This window comes from Asterias rubens, chromosome 6 (genome assembly GCF_902459465.1).
Source record: "Asterias rubens chromosome 6, eAstRub1.3, whole genome shotgun sequence".
In the NCBI taxonomy this organism is placed as follows: Eukaryota; Metazoa; Echinodermata; class Asteroidea; order Forcipulatida; family Asteriidae; genus Asterias; species Asterias rubens.
In genome coordinates, this window is record NC_047067.1 from 1,817,854 (window position 1) to 1,832,005 (window position 14,152).

General features: G+C 38.2%; 1 protein-coding gene across 9 annotated transcripts in view; it reads right to left on the reverse strand.

Annotated features, from left to right (window-relative positions):
* The window catches only part of LOC117291708 (protein-methionine sulfoxide oxidase mical2b-like), a 61,169-nt gene that overhangs the window by 24,005 nt on the left and 23,012 nt on the right, over window positions 1-14,152 (reverse strand). For all 9 annotated transcript variants that reach the window (XM_033773567.1, XM_033773566.1, XM_033773565.1 and 6 more), the window contains exons 5-18: window positions 13,625-13,741; window positions 9,650-9,751; window positions 8,118-8,374; window positions 7,172-7,429; window positions 6,471-6,807; window positions 5,557-5,704; window positions 4,747-4,949; window positions 3,950-4,131; window positions 3,451-3,672; window positions 3,127-3,325; window positions 2,628-2,713; window positions 1,833-1,965; window positions 1,043-1,160; window positions 279-436 (exon numbers count right to left, since the gene is read on the reverse strand). In XM_033773567.1, the coding sequence (XP_033629458.1) occupies window positions 279-436; window positions 1,043-1,160; window positions 1,833-1,965; window positions 2,628-2,713; window positions 3,127-3,325; window positions 3,451-3,672; window positions 3,950-4,131; window positions 4,747-4,949; window positions 5,557-5,704; window positions 6,471-6,807; window positions 7,172-7,429; window positions 8,118-8,374; window positions 9,650-9,751; window positions 13,625-13,741 (2,520 nt within the window). The remainder of the gene's footprint in view (window positions 1-278; window positions 437-1,042; window positions 1,161-1,832; window positions 1,966-2,627; window positions 2,714-3,126; window positions 3,326-3,450; window positions 3,673-3,949; window positions 4,132-4,746; window positions 4,950-5,556; window positions 5,705-6,470; window positions 6,808-7,171; window positions 7,430-8,117; window positions 8,375-9,649; window positions 9,752-13,624; window positions 13,742-14,152) is intronic.

Genomic DNA, 14,152 nt, shown 5'->3' on the forward strand with positions numbered 1-14,152 from the left:
CTAACACGGCCATCTTTTATTGTAGAATCTCTGTACGAAAATATAAAAAGTTTAATGCAAAGATACATTTCTGTAGTAAATAAATAAAAGGTCTCAAGGAAAAACAAAGAATCTTGGTGCATACTTGTTTTTGTACATCAAGACTTTTTTCAACGAGACACGCTGTTTTGACAATTACAAACTCCTGCTTAACGAACGAAAGTTCTATTTTATGAGACATTTCTGCAATGACACAAAAAAGACTGATACCAAAAAGCTTTTAGTTTTTCATGACTTACTGTATTCATCAGAATCATAATCCTCTTCATCTGAATCCTCCTCCTCTTCATCCTCCTCCTCCCCCTCACTTGCCTCCTCCTGCACTTCCTCATCACCTGCTACATCCTTCATGGATGCAGTCCTAGCTTCGGATGACTCCATCTCGCTATCTGACGACCTAAAAATGGCAATACAAACATACACAAAAATTAGAAATATCACAAAAGTGTCACACTATGGAATGTACATCGTCTGTTGATTTAAGCAATAAGCAATTGTTAGATTTTAATATCGTCTGGTACAATGCAAGCTTGATCACAAGTTACAACTTAAATTTGAATTCCTCAGACTTTTTTTATAGAGACAGTTGCTGGACAGGTGCAGTCCCTGGTATCATTGCGCCGTACACATTCATTCAGAATTGTGTATGGGTGTTCCCTGTCTCTTACGTAACTATGCAAAAGCTTGTCTGAATATGGTGACATAGCATTTGTCTCTGGTCCGAGGAGTTCAAATTAAAGCAGTAACTTGTAACTAAGCAAGTCATTGCACAATACTTTATTCAAATCTAACTCACAAATTGTTTGTATTTTTGTCGTTCTTATTGTACAATGTAATCATGCTGTATTTTGCTTATCTTATTTTAGCTTAATGTTTATAATATGTAAAAATTCTGTACAGCATTTTGAGATTTTTTTGTTTGTGAGACGCTATATCAAAAATAAATTATTAGTATTATTAAATATTTCTTGACAATGCACAAATACACATCTCAAGTACTTACTCATCTTCATCCTCTTCCCCAGAGGTCTGTAAGGAGGTACCAAGGTTGTATTTGGCTATCTCTTCCTCGGTCACTTCAACAGTACCAGCGGCTATATTTGCCCTCATATTCTCCAACTCTGTAAAGATAATGGAGTACGTTAAAATCTTTCCAAAGTTTCTCTAATACTTTATAAACCTTTCATTTTCATAGAGGTGGTTTAGCACAAAAAGTAGCTCAGTAGAACAATATTATGCCTAGTAGATGAAGGTTACCAGCCAAACTACCATGTCATGTGTAACTGGTATCTTGCTCATTTCTGCTGAGCACAACATTTTTAAGCAGTATTTTCTGCTCTTTTAAGCAGCTCTATGAATTTGGGCCAAGGTTAAAAATGTATTTATGTGAAAAGTGTTGCTTAAGCCAGGTAAAAAATGCACAAGTTGATCATCCTATTTTCAGAAAGATAAGAGGGTCTTTTTATTTTTATTAAATAAATTTGTTTATCAGGGAGGAAAGAGCCAAACTATAAAATAGCTGGCTTTGAAAAACTTAGAAGTCTTAAATATGGGTAAATTAACACAATCGTTGAAAGAATGGTGCCAAGACGAAGACAAAAATTACATGACAAATTTAGTGTTATTGGGTAAACCATAAGGGGGGGGGGGAGAATGCAGCTTAAAAAAAGGATCAGGCAAGGGCGATCAACTTTTCATTTTTTAACTGGCGTGCGGCTCTGTAACGGGGTTTTGAGAGTATGAAACTGCACAGCTTTATGACTTTCAGGGCTTTGTCAAGGTAGCTCACTCACCGATGCGTTCTGGGGTTGCCCGGTAGCGTTTCTGAGTAGGCTCTGATAAGAGTGATGCGTCACCTACAGGAGGTGTTACGGGCAAAGCCTCTTCAGAGATGGTCGTGATGACGGTTGGTGCAGGGGTCGTCGGCTAGAATTTTGTCAAGGAAATTATTTGGTTGTTAAAATTTATCCATGAAAAATAGTAAGCAGTTTTTTAAAGTGTTACACCGCTCAAGTTGTTTTGTTATATTGCTAGGGTTTCTGAATTAGTTTTGTATTTAAGTTGAAAACTTGTTTTTAGATAAAGTAAAATATTTCCAATAGGGAAAAAAACAAAATACATGTAAATACAAACAAATATTTAAAAATAAATAAGTAGTAAGCAAGATCAAGAACATTTTCCAGCAAGTTGAGCAACCATTCAAATTCATTTAACTGCATGGGTTTTGTATGGTGGAGTAACTGTGTACAGAACTAACTGTGTATTAGCGCATTTCAGATACACAGATGCACAACTGACGTCTGGGTACTGCACGCGCCATGTAATAGTCGACTATTACATGGCAAGCGACTATCACGCTGGGTCTCAAGTAAAACTAAGACACACATGTATCATGTGACGCTCTCTAAACCAATACAAAGGCAGAATCTTTGTAAGGGGTGTTATAATAGATAATATTGAACAAACAGACAGTGAAGAGAGGTTACAATAAGCATGAGTCAAAAATTTTGTGGAAATTTAGAATGATTTAAAGTTTGATATTGTGCAATTTAAAAAACAATTATTTAAGAAAAAAAATGGATTGTTACCTCTGGTGCCAATGATCGTTTTCTGTTTGCACTCTGCAAATTATTAGTTATTGACGACGGATAGTGTATTCTGCAGTAAAACTTTCCTGCTCAAAAAAACAACAAAAAACATCAAGATTATTATTGTAATAATATACAATCCCAAGGACTAAATAATAAGTTTCTGTTTATTACGTGAACGTAAATGTGATCAAACCCAAACAAGAAATTAAGCTAGACTCATTCAATCTGCAAATTGTAGAAAAGATTTGGTTGACTTTGATGTTTCTACATGAAAAGGTAACATACAACTTGAGTTTGTTGAACCCTTGTTTTAGACCAATATGAATTACCACTGGTGACCAGTATTATCTTTGTTTTTCTTTTTCAATTTGGTTCTTTTAAAACACGTTATGAGCTCTTAATCACTCTTATGTAAAGGGCATAATACAATTTTTTAAATTCTTATTTCAAGTATTCAACTTCAAGCTAAATTATTTTGAGCGAAGTGGGCCATTACCTTTTATTTTCCCCTCCATATCTCTAGCGAATGCGTAGTTGCCTACATGAAGCATGGTCTCGCAATGCTGACAACGGAAACAATCTCTATGGAAGAACAGCCCTTCAGCACTCAATCTCTCCATTACATAAACACGCTTCCCGCAGAAGAAACACGTGTCACTGTGCTGCGTTTTGACGGGTTCAAAAGCTTTCAATTTCTGACGAAAAAAGAAAAGAAAAACAACTTCTGAGAATCAAGAATAAACTATACTGATGGAACCAAACTGTTTAAAAAGTCTCTGGTTTTTGATGGATTTATGAAAAAAAAAGAACAAAGTTTTACCGGTCTATTCACAGGTCTGTTGTCATCGGTTACTGTTAACCCAGCAATAGTACGGAATTGCGCCGTTAGTTGCTCGGCCAATCCACTGACTCGATTTGTACCAGTAGGAAGCTCTGATTGATTGTAGGCTTTGTCAGCCGCTCTCTCATTGGCTCGATCGATAATTCTTTCTTTCAGGCGTGCCTCAATATTTGCAGCTCTTAGATTCTTCAAAGCCGTTTCCTATAATATAGACAGGAATAAAAAGGAGAATTTTCAGTTTAAACTGACAGTTTATAGGCACTTTAAAAAAACTTAAAGGTTTGCTGTTATACAAAGTAATGATGCTTTTAAGTGAAACCTTGTCATCTTTATACAATAATTCAATTGGAAACAAATAATTTTGTACATTCCTGTGTATTTTTAAATGATTCATTTTCTCTAAAAATAATAGTCTTCAGGAACACCCACATAACTAGGTCACTTGCTGACATATGGCTGGATTCTCAAAGCGACTTACCGGAGACTCCCTTGATTTGGCCCTCTTAGCAGTCACCGGACTCTTCAAGCCTTCTTCGTTCTCCTTGTTACCGTGATGAGACTTCTTGTGTCGAATCTTGTTGGAGATTCTTGAGAGGAAGGATGCTTTGGTGACAGGCGACTTGGCCATATGTGGAGCCTCTTCAATTGTAGACAGATTGACTACAAAAAACAAATCATTATTGAAATAATTGTTTTACTTTCTTATTACCGAATTCTTATAACATAAATCGCTGGTGCTCACAATGTTTGACCACTCAAGCGTGAAGGACACATTCTAACCCAACAGAAAGCATGTGTTTAAATGTCAATTTTACAATCTCTATTATACAGAAGGCACAAGAAAATTAATAACTCTCCAAAAAGAAGAAATTGCATTGCTCGCACAAGTTTAAAAACATCCCAAAGCTTTTCATATAATACAAAAATCATTGAGATTGACCAATAAATATTCAAGCTTATTTACTTACCGTGTTCTATAAGCCGAAACACACCTTAATATATTTAACCATCATTGAATCTAATCTTTCTCTTTCCAATGATGGTAAGCATGGGTATGGAGGGGTGAACAGCTTTATAACAAATGGTCTTTGTGCTCAAGCTAGAGTGTTTTTGTGTGTTCTTTTTGGTCGACTAAAATTGCTACTGGGGCTCAAGCAGGATATAGAACACAGTTGACTATAGTCACCATTGGGGCTACAAGGGTTAATCCATAACAACAACACAAAGACCAAACATCTTCCTACTCCAACCATCCTCTTCCACTCATCTTATTACCTTTGAGCGGTGGAGGCAACTCATCCTTGAAGAGGTCATAGAATCTTGAGATGTAAGCGACCATAGTCAGTTTATCTGGTGACTCCAGCTCACTCATCTCTTTCCCCGTCATTGTTGGACTGATGCCAAACTCACGCTCCGCTAGATCAAAGGCAAGCTGGTTATTCTGAACGATGTCCTCCTCTCGTAATGATTTATAGTCTCTGGTGGAGGAAACACAACATTTTATAAATCTCAGCAAAATTACAAATCTTTAAAGGTATTCTAGATAATCACCTCCGAACACTGCGCACCTACCATTTCCGCCTCTTTGGCAGTCGCTTCCTTTGTGCACATTTTGAATCCCAAATTTTCTCCATTTCCTATTTTCTCCTGACTCACACAACAGATTAAGCCAAAGTTTTCACAGGTTTGTTATTTCATGTTTATGGTTGATCAAACAAAACATAAACACTGTCTACGAATATTTTGTCAGCTCTTCCAATCCTGTGTAATACCTCTAATCAAACACAAAAACACACAAGCAAATATCCCAAAGAGTTGAGAATTAACTCTTGTTTTTTTCATTTTTAGAAACTGTTTTCCATTGTACCATTAAGATGACAGGAATAGTTTATGGATGGCCTGACATCCCTCTAGAGGCAAGCTCATCAGAAAGCAGAAAACCAATGGTCTTGGGTTAGATTCCCACAAGAGGCATTTGTAGAAAGATTTGTTAAGAAAGAATCAGAAAATACTGATTGGAATATTTGATTACAAAACAAAAGTAATCAAAGTAGTTTGTCACCACAAGAGGGCGCTGTAACTCACATAAGGTGTGGTCTATAACGGTGAATGATGGCACACAGAGCTAGGCCAGTGCGCCATGCCGAGGTCATGTTATCCATGTGGACATTCTTGTAGGTGTCGGTAACACGTTGACACCACATCAACAGCTTACTACTTCTCACTATGGACCCTGTAATAAAAGGTAAAATGAAATGGATGGGAGGGTGTTAGCATGGAAAGGAATGTTTCATCAAGTGCATTTGAGTTTTGAGGGGCCATATACTTTTGTGAATTTTGTTAGGGAATAGTGGGTGCGATTTAGGGTTTTTGGGGAGGAGATAGAGTGCCGTGTCGTGGCCAAGCGGTCAAGCACACCAGACTCAAAGCCATAGGTCCTGTTTGCTGTGTACTGTATGTAAAAGAACTCAGTGTGACAATCGTTAAGGGAAGGGGTTTGCACGGTGTGTCCAGAAGGGTCTTGCCCAGAGCTGTGTATTGAAGAAGTTGGGACATACATGTAGAGGGACCAGTTTTCTTTGGCCATGTGGTTGCTTGACGCCATTATGGGTCCAAATGTAGCACAACCAAACGAATTTAACGACTGGTCAGCAGGACCAGTTAGATTTTCATCTCTCTAGTCCATCAGCTTTTTCACTATTCCATGGTCAGCTAGAATACTTGGAGTATATTTTGACTGGTCCTCATGTATTTTAACTGGCATTTGGCCAGCAGATCACTGGTAATAGAGAACGCTGAATAATATGCCTGTGGATTCTTTTGTTCACAGCACTTGGGAAAATTCTGAGTATATAGTGCTTTTAAGTATATACATGTACATGTAGTATGTTAAAACATACTTATGCTTAGTGCAAAAAAAACAATTGTTTGTATTTCTTTCTTTCTTTCCTTTTATTTTTTTTTTTTGGGGGGGGGAGTTGGATGGGGTTTCTTTTTACCACTTCTGACGAGCGTCTGTCTCTGTATCTGTACCACCTTCTCCCACTTCCTCTTAAGATCTTCATCATCCGTATCATAGAGGTGCAGTACCTCATGAGGCTGTGCCGCCTTGAGGTTTATATGAGGGTACCTCGTCGGCGGATGAATACTGTACTGCTCGTAGATCTTGCCGAGGTTCTCTGGGGTCGTCTGCGCGAGGAGACGGTAGATGCTCTCACGCTCGGCGATGATCTCTGGTGGGGAGAGCTGATTGGACGACCAGTTTCGTATCATCCAAGCGGTGTCTAAGGCACCGAGAAAACCACGGGCGCAACCGGAGCCCGTCGGCCAGAAAGGCTGGTGGGGGAACACACACACCAAGGATATGGTAATTGAAGTCACAAGAAAATAATGAAAGGAAAAACACCCTTGTTGCACAAATTTAGGTGTTTTTCAGATGCCTGAGAAAGGCTTCAGGTCTAAAGTCTTTCTCAGATTCAAATATTTTAGAGAGAAATTACCTCTTTCTCAAAAATATGTTACTTCAGAGGGAGTCGTTTCTCACAATGTTTTAAACTATCAACAGCTCTTCGTTGCTCATTACCAAGTAAGTTTTTATGCTAATATATATTTTGAGTCATTACCAAACGTGTCCAGCGCATTTGAGGAGCTCTTTGGAATTGGGCCCCTGCAATACAAAATAAATTTTGTTTAGGCTCACCTCGAGTAGACTGTCACCAACCAGCGCCATCAGCAGCCGATGTCCCTTTCGTTCCTTCACTCTGGCTGCATGTTCAGCCTGAAAGATTGATGTGAAATCAAACATGGCAACGTCTGGCTGGCCGTAGTGGTTCAGAGCAAAGTCCAGCCTAGGCAGCTGTTTGTTGGTGGAGAAGTTGGCCGCCTCCCGGGCGTATGCTTGCAACTTCTCGTGACTGTAGTTGTCACGGGAGAGGAGCTGTATTGTGTCTGCTCGATCCTAAACACACAAAAATCAATGTAAATTATTAAATCATGAATAAAAAAAACACTCGCACTTTTGTGGGGGTTCATTTTCTGCTGTTGTTGTTGTCATTGGTTTTTCTCCTTTGAGCTATAAAAGCATTTGTTATGAACTAAATATGGTTGGAAAAATGTTATATAGAAGTATCATATCATGATTCAAACACATATCCCTCAAAATTGTTTGGTTTGTGTGGTTCTCCTTTTACTTTGTGAACTAAGGCGGTTAGCAATTCTTTCAAAAACTTTGTCTGACAAAAAGGTGGATTGTGTAAGTTCACAAAGTAAAAGGAAAACCACACAATTTCGTGGGATATCTGTGTGGATTATTACATGCATATTGTACATATAAAACATCTTTCCAACCATATTCATTTCATAACAATGCTTGTTATAAAATACCCCCAAAGCGTCCAATCCAATCCAAGGCAACCGGTCCCTTCAAGCAAACAAACGTGCAACTTAGGCGCTTTATAAATTGATTTTGATTGATAGAAGGGTCCAAATTTATAAAGCCTGTAAGCTAAAAAAATATTGCTTAGCAGAAACCGGTTACCAGCCAAAAGTCCTTAATTTTTACACTGTTATGACTGGTGTCCAACCCATTTTTTGATTAGCATAAAATGTTGCTTAACAGCTTTACAAAATCGTCCCAAGACCCTCACCTCTAGAATAACTCCCTTCTTGATCAGACTCTTCTTCTTTGCTGTCATGACAAAGTAGTGAGTGTCGTCTCTGTAGTAGACTATATTCTCTAGGTCGATACCACAGGCAGCCTTTAGATCCTGGAAGAACTTCTGATTGAAGATGAACGCCACTCCGCTGATCTCCTCTACGCGCGCTTCCTCGTTGCTATGACGATTGATGAAGTTGGCCGTGATGGCGATGGCGAGTTTGCCGCGGAATTCTTTGCGTTTGAATCCTGGAATGAAGATTGGAAAGTACCAAGAAGTGAAAATAGGTGAGGTTTGTATAATTATCCCCTTGAAACTTTGCATGGTGGGCCAGAGTACAATCAGGTGATTATCTCTTTTTAAGTACATGTAGTGTTGGTTCTGAAAAGAACTGGAGGTTGAATACTCAATGTTTCACTCAGTATGCTCTGATCATCTTCAGGAGAAGTGAAGTGGAAATTCAGAGAGCATCATTCGAAGAAATGAAAATATTTTTGGCAAATCCCAATAAGTGAACTTATGGCATACCTTAATAAAAACCAATTCTTATATAGCACATTTTACTTTAAAGCCATTGGACCCTTTCGGTACAAAACAACAACAAAAAAATCACAGATTTACAAATAACTTACAGGGTTTACAGAAGGTAGTGGTGAAATACTTCTCTTGAAATATTATTCCATGAAATGCTTTACTTTTTGAGAAAACAGTAAAACAATATCAATTCTCGTTAACGAGAATTCTGGATTTATTTTAAACACCAGTCATGACACGGCGAAACGCGCGGGTTTTCCCGTTATTTATTCCCGACTCCGATGACCGATTGAGCCCCACATTTTCACAGGTTTGTTATTTGATATAGAAGTTGTGATACACGAAGTGTGGGCCTTGGACAATAGTGTTTACCAAAAGGGTCCAATGGCTTTAACGTATCAATGCGCTTTACATTAGTGCCCTGGTCATTGGGCCAAGAACATTCCTGTAATATTTCTCAGCTCCATGGGGGAGTGTACAGCCCGGGGCTGCCATGGTGCTCCAAAGGTACCCGTTTATATCTTGTAGGGAGTTTCTCTTTCCACCCAATATCAACCTCTACCCTTGCAGGTACCCATTTATACCCATTTAAACCTTGTAGAGTGTCTCTCTTCCGATGCAATATCAACCTCTACCTTTGAAGGTACCCATTTATACCCATTTAAATACCTTGTAGGGTGTTTCTCTTTCCACCCAATATCAACCTCTAGCTTTGAAGGTACCCATTTATACCCATTTATACCCATTTAAACCTTGTAGAGTGTCTCTCTTCCGATGCAATATCAACCTCTAGCTTTGAAGGTACCCATTTATACCCATTTAAACCTTGTAGAGTGTCTCTCTTCCGATGCAATATCAACCTTTACCCTTGCAGGTACCCATTTATATCCATTATACCCATTTATACCTTGTTGAGTGTCTCTCTTCCCATCCAATATCAACTTCTATCCTTGCAGGTACCCATTTATACCCATTATTCCCGTTCATACCTTGTAGAGTGTTTCTCTTCCCATCAGCTCCGATGATGACATCAAATTCAAATTCACTGAGGGGATGGTCCTTTGGATTCAACTGGGCTCGCCATCCAACACCTTGGGTTAACAAAAGGAGAACATTTCCATATTTATTTCTCATTTTAGCATAACTTTCCTCATTGTTAACCCAATACAGTACAGGCATGATTTCTGGCCCTTTGGAAATAGTAGGACACTTTGATTGATTACAAGGGCTGACCTTTGAGTACACATGATAAAGGCTTTTACGGACCTTTTTTATTAAAGATTTTCTAATTTTTCTGAGGACAACAAAATCAGAAATCAGACTTAAGTAGGGAAGAATATCTTGCCTGTCAATAGCTTTAGTCACTTAGACGTTTCGATAGGTGAATAAAATAAAATTGAAATGAACTATCTACCACCACGCTAGGTTTGTTTTTCTATGCAGAGCCAAATCAATCATTCAACAAACAAAGGAACTACAAGCTAACTTTTGGAGGATATGATTTACATTGTAGTTTGGGTTAGTGTCTGGTTTTCAACTCTCGCAGTATCAAGTCATTCTTCCTCAGTACAGCAGTTCCCTAACTCATGTGTAAAGTTCAAATCTCGGTGGCGTGACCAACCACTCCTAATATGACATCTGGTAAAAGAACAACTTTCAAAATGACAATTGTAATTTAAGTTGACGGCACATGACGGATATAGTAATTCACACCAATTTGTATTGACTTAATAACAGGTATGTGCGAGGGATTGATCAAGTTAAGTTTTTTTTTTTTTGTCTCCCAGAGAACATGGAAACCACTGAACACAAAATAAATAAATGGGGAATGAGTTTTGTCAAATCTTTTTGTTTCATACAATGTTTTACAGGAAATACAGACCCAGAAATTCATCTTTGAGAGAGCAAGGCCATTTTCAATTTGCAAAGGGCACTTCAATTGGAAAATCTTCAAGTCCGTGGGAAAGGTTTGAAGGGCACCAAGGCCAAGACCAGGCTTGAAATAGCACTTTGGCACTATTAATGCTGAATGTAGAAGCACAGTACCCGGATCTCACACTACGTGTCAAATTTCAGTAACGTACGCACGCATACGTGTTTAAGCTTTATGTTTACTTGTGTGTATTGACCAGGGCAGATGTAGGGGAAGGTTCTTATTTGCTTCATTATTGATTCTTCATTCTTCCTTCCATTGGTCCGATATATAAAATAACCCAGTTACACTTGGCGCTAAGAGAAGGGGGGTTGCCCAGGTGTTTCTGGCAATAGCTGTAGCACATAGTATACCCTTACAAAGTGTAACATAAACAGGTCTCATAAATTCAAAAACAGCAAAAACCTGTCTAGAATTAAACAATGATTTGAGATGCCGAAGATAAAGCACTATTACAAAAACTAACACTACTATTATTATTACTATTATTTTGGGTTGATCAAAGAACAGTTTACTAGAGCGAGATATGAACAAGCCACTTTCGGATTAATATGCCATTTATAACTTGATGTTAGTACAGGGAAAAAAGGGGCCATTCCTTAAATGTGGCTTGTCGACTTGAGGGTTCCCCTCAGTCTAGACTCAGAACCTCCCAGATGTTTAAAATTCAGGTTTACAACGTGCACCACAATACAAAACTACAGTCTTTGGACGAAACGTGGACTTTATAAAAAAAAAAATTATTGGTGACATATTTACTTCTTTTAAGAAGACTCAAGGAAAAAAAAAAGGAAATCAGGGAAAATCCTGAGAAACCACATACCTGTAGTATTTATTAAAATTAATTATTAATATCTTGCATTTCAGAACTCACTTCGTGTACAATTCAGTTTTAATCCCAATATAAGCCATAAATCTGCCTGAATCATTTTTCATTGCTACTGAAACAATGTGACCATGGTCACGCCAGTTTGTTAACAGTCACGGTGGTTGCCACGGTCACAGCAGCTGTTTAAACTCTCTCCGCACTAGAAACCAGTTGAACCCGAAAGGGACGAACATTCGCACCTCATTAAACCCTCACAATTAAAAACAGATCACAAATACATATCGTGATTGCAAGAGCGTATGTCCGTCCAGACTAAAGAGATTGGGCAGTTGAGTTTGATCGATAACAGACCCTCTGTAAGAAGGATTGAGGGTAGTAAATCTTTTCAGTTCGAAAGGTCGTTTGAAATAATGCTCTTGCAATCGCGAGATGTATATTGTGATCTGTTTTAATCATGGCGTTCCGTGGTGGAGCGGATAAGAGCACTGTGGTGGAGCGGATAAGAAACTCTGGTGTTTCTGATCAGCAGAGTGTAGGTTCAAGTCCCGGTCCTGACACTTGTTCCTTTGTAAAAGCAAGATACTTTTTTTAAAACCATTATTGCTTCGTCCTTCAGATGGGGCGTAAAACCGTAGTTCTTGTGTATTGTGTAATGCACAAACAAGAACCCCGTGCCACAGCACCTTGTAAACCATTACATGGTGCTACAATGTATGTAAAGGAATATCTATCATGCGGTTTTTTTTTTTCGGTTTTTTTTAACAGTGGGATGGGTGGTTTTTAACTGTGGGGTGGGTATTAAAGGACATTCTTTGTAGCAGGACGGCTTTGTAGAGGTGCTGGTCACCTGTTCCTCCTCGCCACTCACTGGCTTGGTATTTGTAGCTATTTTGCTTCTTTGTTTCTTTATGTATCGATTTGTATATTTATATTTTCATGCCAGTGTTAAGTCTAATAAAACTAAAACTTTAACATGTACGTGTAGCTCCACATTCTTTGCAGAAAAAATACTAAGCGCTTTGAGATGCCCATCAGGGGTAGATAAAGATTAAGTAGATAAGAACTGCATGTTATTATTATTATTAATACAGTGTGAATGAGGACGTCGTCCCTGTCATGGTTAAAGTCAATCACACATGACCCTTTGACCTTGTATTTATCGAGATCTGGAGAGGTGGTGTAGCATTGATGTTTAAGAGACCCACAATAAGGGAAGGAGAGGGTGTTATGACAGGTTTTCCAGCTGGGAAGTAGAAGGGGAGAGTTTATCAAGACCTCAGGGTGTCCCACTCTCTGATGAATCCAATCTCTTACATCATTTGCGTCACAAGTCAAAAAAAAATAAGGAAATTGCGTACTCCTTTCAGTAGTGAAGTTTATATGGATTTCATCCATATGTTTTGGAGCTCCTAGAAAATGGAGTTTATTGATCAAGAGTGGTCTCCAAAGTCATTGTTGGCAAAAAGAAACATTTAGTTTCTTAGAAAAACATTTACCTGTGGATTTTGATTAATTTTTCAAAACTTACACGCATTGTTCACTAAACAGCCTTTTGATTATTACGGGTATGAAATTGCACTGAGACAATGATTTTTTTTTTCAATGCTTTTGCTTAGGGTTTTAACAGCAACAGTGCTTTAAATATACATTTGGTTTGCGGTAACACCATGTGTGAATCTACTTGCCAGGTAGATTATGCTCTTTGGAAAACTGTCTTGCTTTATATTCAACTGCCGCGTAGTAGATTTTTCGGAATTTGGGAGACTTCTAAGTTCTGAAAAGAATTGTCCTGCTTCTTAACTCAGGCATGCAACTGCCCGTTGAAAAAAAAAGAGGAACATTTTCAAAGGCACAACGCAAGTGCGGAGCGAGGCAGCCGAAATGCCACGGGACATGATACCCACAATGGTACCCTAGAAAATGTTGAGGTTTATTATGCTCTTAGGTGCATTTTTAGCATCATGTACTAGGCTTATTTTACATGATTGTAGTTGTGCACTGTTAATGCCACATAAAAAAATATTTTAAAAAACGCAGAATTCCGCAGAAAATCGGCAGGAACTACTACTTTATAGTGGATCATTATCAACTTCACTATCAAGGAGTAAGTTCTTAATTGGTCTCAACGTTTCGACTAGCTTGCTCTAGTCATCGTCAGGAGACTTTTATTTGATGAGTCGCTGATATTCAGGAAGTACTTACGCTCTTGATCTTGGTCTTCAGGGGGCTCTTGAAGTTCCTCAAAGGTCACGCCGGTGTGGATCTCAACGCCGAAGAGAAGGGCAACCTTCAGAAGGATCAACTGGAGCTGGCGGATACCTGGGAAGATAAAGTAACAAACAAAGATAGATTATCCTTCGACCTTAATCCCATATTTTTAAGTCAACAATATTAGCCATGTATAAGTTAATTGTGATGATTATAATATACAATTTTTTAAAGTAACATATACTGGAAGAATAAAATTGTAGTTTTAAGTAGTTTTAAGTAGTTTATTACATTTGTCAATTGTTTCTTAATTATTTACATCATCTGTAATCTATTGAATTTTGTGGGGAAAAATAATATAATATGATAATGTCAAGTGATAGCTCACTTCACTTTAATTGTTTTTGTATACTCCTCTTGCCCAAAAGAAAAAGATTGATCAAAACATTACTTTTACCAATTAACCACGGTAATGAAAAAACATTCCTCACCAGTAAACAATTAACATACCCCTCGCACTAA